Source organism: Humulus lupulus, chromosome 3, assembly GCF_963169125.1.
Source record: "Humulus lupulus chromosome 3, drHumLupu1.1, whole genome shotgun sequence".
Taxonomy (NCBI): Eukaryota; Viridiplantae; Streptophyta; class Magnoliopsida; order Rosales; family Cannabaceae; genus Humulus; species Humulus lupulus.
The window spans coordinates 22,584,256-22,588,181 of NC_084795.1; the positions used below are offsets into that span (position 1 = coordinate 22,584,256).

General features: G+C 37.3%; 1 protein-coding gene across 1 annotated transcript; it reads right to left on the reverse strand.

Moving 5' to 3' along the window:
* Nucleotides 1–1,819: 1,819 nt before the first annotated feature.
* On the reverse strand, nt 1,820–3,356 carry LOC133821001 (stemmadenine O-acetyltransferase-like). Its single transcript, XM_062253542.1, has one exon. The coding sequence runs from the start codon at nt 3,237–3,239 to the stop codon at nt 1,911–1,913; it is 1,329 nt and encodes a 442-aa protein (XP_062109526.1). The 5' UTR covers nt 3,240–3,356; the 3' UTR covers nt 1,820–1,910.
* Nucleotides 3,357–3,926: the final 570 nt, after the last annotated feature.

Consider the following 3,926-nt stretch of genomic DNA (forward strand, 5'->3'; position numbering starts at 1 on the left):
ATGCTCTCGGGGAAGAAGAAGAAGAAAAAGGGCTAAGTAATATAGTAGGGGAGGCCTTTAACGTCTCCCCTGGGAAGACGTGCCTAGCCTTTAACGTCTCCCCTTGGGAGACGTCCGATGTGGCACGTCTTCCCAGGGGAGACGTTAAAGGCTAGGCATGTCTTCCCAGGGGAGACGTTAAAAGTCTTCCCTTATTTATATTCAGCCCAATTTCTGATATTTAAAAAAAATAAAAAATTATATCATAATTTTAAGTATAACGTCTCCCACCACTTTTGATGACTTACCTAGTTAGTCATCAACAAAAGCTTTTAATGACTTACACCTCTAGACTTTAAATATCACTGAATACTTTTAATGACTTACACCATTGGTGTAAGTCATTATAGAGAGTCATTAAATGTCAAATTTGTTGTAGTGTTATCATGGGATGGTTCTTCTATAAATACCAAGACCTTGGATAGGGAAGAGGTTGGGTTCTTTCTCTGTAATGTAAATACTCTGCAAAAATATAGAGAGATATACACTAATAATATTGACTCGTGGACTAGGGGGATTTTAGCCTCCGAACCACGTAAAAAGGAACGAGTGTTCTTGATATTTCATTTCTAGCATTTGTAAGTGTTATTTTCCTGATTACAGTTTATCCTTAAGCACTAATTTATTCCAGCTAGTTACGTTATTCACTGTTGGCGAAAAAACTGCGTCAACAAAGAGCCATACTAATCTTGAGATGTAACAATTGCTAACTCTTTGTTGGAGAATTTGGTATAAGAGAAATAAGGTTATTCATGACAATATTTGGCTCACTGACCCCTACGTGTCCTCATTGGCATTGGACTATCTCAGTAGGTTTCATGATGCCCACATAAAGACCACAAGTGGGGGATTGTGGAGTCGGAAATAGGCTCAATGGATCAGAATATGACTCCTTTGGAAGAAGATGTCGTCTTGCTGCATGTGTACTGGGTGCTGTTATTTTTGGGACCGCACATCAAGTCATTGCATCTAAGGCTATACCCCTTGTCTCAAAAATGACACCCCATATGGTGGACGCTTCAGTTGTGATACAAGGCCTCTCTCTTTGTCTTGGAATGGGATACAATAAGGTCCATCTGAGAACAGACTGTCTAAGGGTATGCCTAACAATTTTTAATAACTCAAGTTCTGTCTCAGAGTTTGGTTTTCTGATTTGGGACATTATTAGTTTGGGCAATAAGCTTAATATTGTGTCTATAAAGCATTGTAAACGCTCAAATAATAGTGTAACTCATTCCCTAGCTCCGTTGGCACTCTCAATGGAGGTGGCTAAAGTTTGGTGGCCAAGACTTCCCATCTCTTGCTTAATCCTTGATGTTTATTCAGTTGCTTTGATTGACAATTTTTGCCTTAGTGAAATCTCTTTTTCACTCAAAAAAAAAAAAAGTTTAAGAAGTTAATTGTAAAATTAAAATAGTAAGGACCAAATCGTGAACATTTATGTAATCAAAGGACCAAGAATAATACACATATATTTGAAGCGTACAATATATGTTTTCAAATTAGAAGTTACAACGACGTGTATATTATTGAGTCAAACTGCCCATATTGACCGTATATGTTTACACAACTTATGCATACTAGCATAAATAAATAATTTGTTTTCAAAATTTTATGTGATTGAGCATTAAATAATTAGATACAAAAAAACTATAATATACACACGCCAACCATACATATGCATGATTTGAAAATTAATGAGGTGTATATTTGCTTAATTATTAATTTAATTTTGTAACAACTATTGTATATGTGTACTTTTTCTTCATCAGAGAAATAATAATAATAATAATAATAATAATAATAATGATTCGAAGGTACAAACACTAAAAGGTAAAGAAGCAAAATACATCGATCATATGTGAATATGATCATAAACTTTGGGTAGTAATGTCAAGTGCACTAGGGTTGAAGGTAGCTGCATTCAAAAGATCGCCATTCTTTTCAAATATTACCATATTTTCTTCGTCCAAAGTGACCCAAGCTTCGACTCCATCCCCTTCTTTTGTGTCCACCAAAATTATGGAGTTTTTGAATGCTAGGCTTGCACTACTGACCCACATAGGCTTTCCCCATCCAAAATCGGTTTCATATAATGGAAACTTACACCAACTTGAGCAGCTATAAAGTTCCATCTCTTGAAAATCTCTCCACTTGGAAAATTCACCAAGCACTGATAAAACATCATCTTTGAATTTCATTGCCTTGTCATTCACAAACTCATTCACTAACTTCTTCATCTTGTGCACCACAATCCCCAGCTCCATGTCGCTCTCTTCTATCACAACCGGAAGAAACCAGAGGAGATTTCCAATCGAGTTTTCGGGCAATGGAGGATCCATTCTCGGCCGTAGATTCACCGCTTGGAACAGAACCGACTGCTTAAACGACCCTCTTACAGTCCTAGAAGCAGCCACCGCACACTTCAAGATCAGAGCCAAAACCACTTCCACTCGAGACGTGTAGTAGTGGTCCTTCTGGCTTAGTTCTTCCATGTCTGCACTCACTTTGGCCTTAAGTTGAGCAATCTTTGAGGCTTCGAACACGAATCTCTTGGAGACTAACTTCTCCGATCTCGTGTCCTTTCGCTGCATCAAAGACATGTCAATCGGCGGAAGCAATGAGTCGCCAATGAAAACCGGAGGATGCCCAATTACTGAATAAGGATCATCACGAGTAGTAGAAGACCAGCTATTAAGGAAAGAAATGAGGGATGATATATCGCCTACTTTATGAGAAAGGCAGGCACTGACGGCCGTACCTCCGCATTGAAATGCGGTGAGCTGAATCTGTGTTATGCAGCCTTGAGCTAGCTCGGCAGTTGTTGGATCATTGGTGGGAACAAAATGGTTCAACCGATCAGTGTCCGGTTGACCCAGAAAGTCGGAAAGGTTGATTTCTATCTTGGCTTCGACGAACAAAGCTCCGTCGTCCGAGCAATCGATGGAGGGTTCATCGGCCTTGGTACGGCCGGCCATGGGGTAGAAAGTGGTCAGAGTTTGAGACAGCGAGTCTTTGAGGCGAGCTGACCTGTCTGAATTGTTTGAGCTGGCTTCGGCTGGGTAGAAGAACACAATGAGGCCATACATTGGAGGAATGATCTGGTCTAGAAGAGAGAGCTTCAAATTCTTGAGGTGAGATGGAGTTGGAGATGAGGGTTTGATCATCTTTCTTTCTATGACATCAACATCAGTGCCCATCTTTTCTTTCTTCTTCTTTTTTTCTTTTCTTTCTTTTTTCTCTCTTTCTTGCTTCAATACTGATAATCTTGGAGATATTTATTAATCTTTCTTCTCTGTAAATTAAACATTTCATTAATTATTAAGTGCAAATTTGTTATTCTTTATTCAATTTGTTTCATATTCAAAGATCGTGGCGTTTGAACTTCCGCAGTCAAACCTTTTGATGGAAGCTACCATATTTGCTTCATTTTGTCTCACCTAATGTAGTATAAAATTCTGAGCAGGTGAGTGGTTCCTAAACATCCTCAAAATTCATCCATGTATAATTATCCTTGTATTGAAAACTTATAATTAATTATAATGTGAAACCAAAATAAATTCTTATTATATTACAATTCTTATTATATCACTACCAACTAATATATACCTTCTATGTAATTTTACATTTCGTATAATTGAGAAAAGTACATAATTTGCTCGTTAAGTGCATGGAAATAAAAAGTAGTTGAATAACATCAAATTCTTTAAAAAAAAAACAAAAAATAATATATGATTATTAATGACATATTATATAGAGCACCTTCCTTGAACTAAGAGCCCACTTGTGTTCTGTGTGTACATATATAAATACAATATCAAATACATAAATGAGTTGGACTTTACTTTAAACTTTACCGGTAGAGCTTTTAGTATTCTCGACCCGTG

Coding starts and splice junctions, on each gene's coding strand:
- LOC133821001 (XM_062253542.1), bottom strand. CDS start 3,239: ATGGGCACTGATGTTGATGTCATAGAAAGAAAGATGATCAAACCCTCA.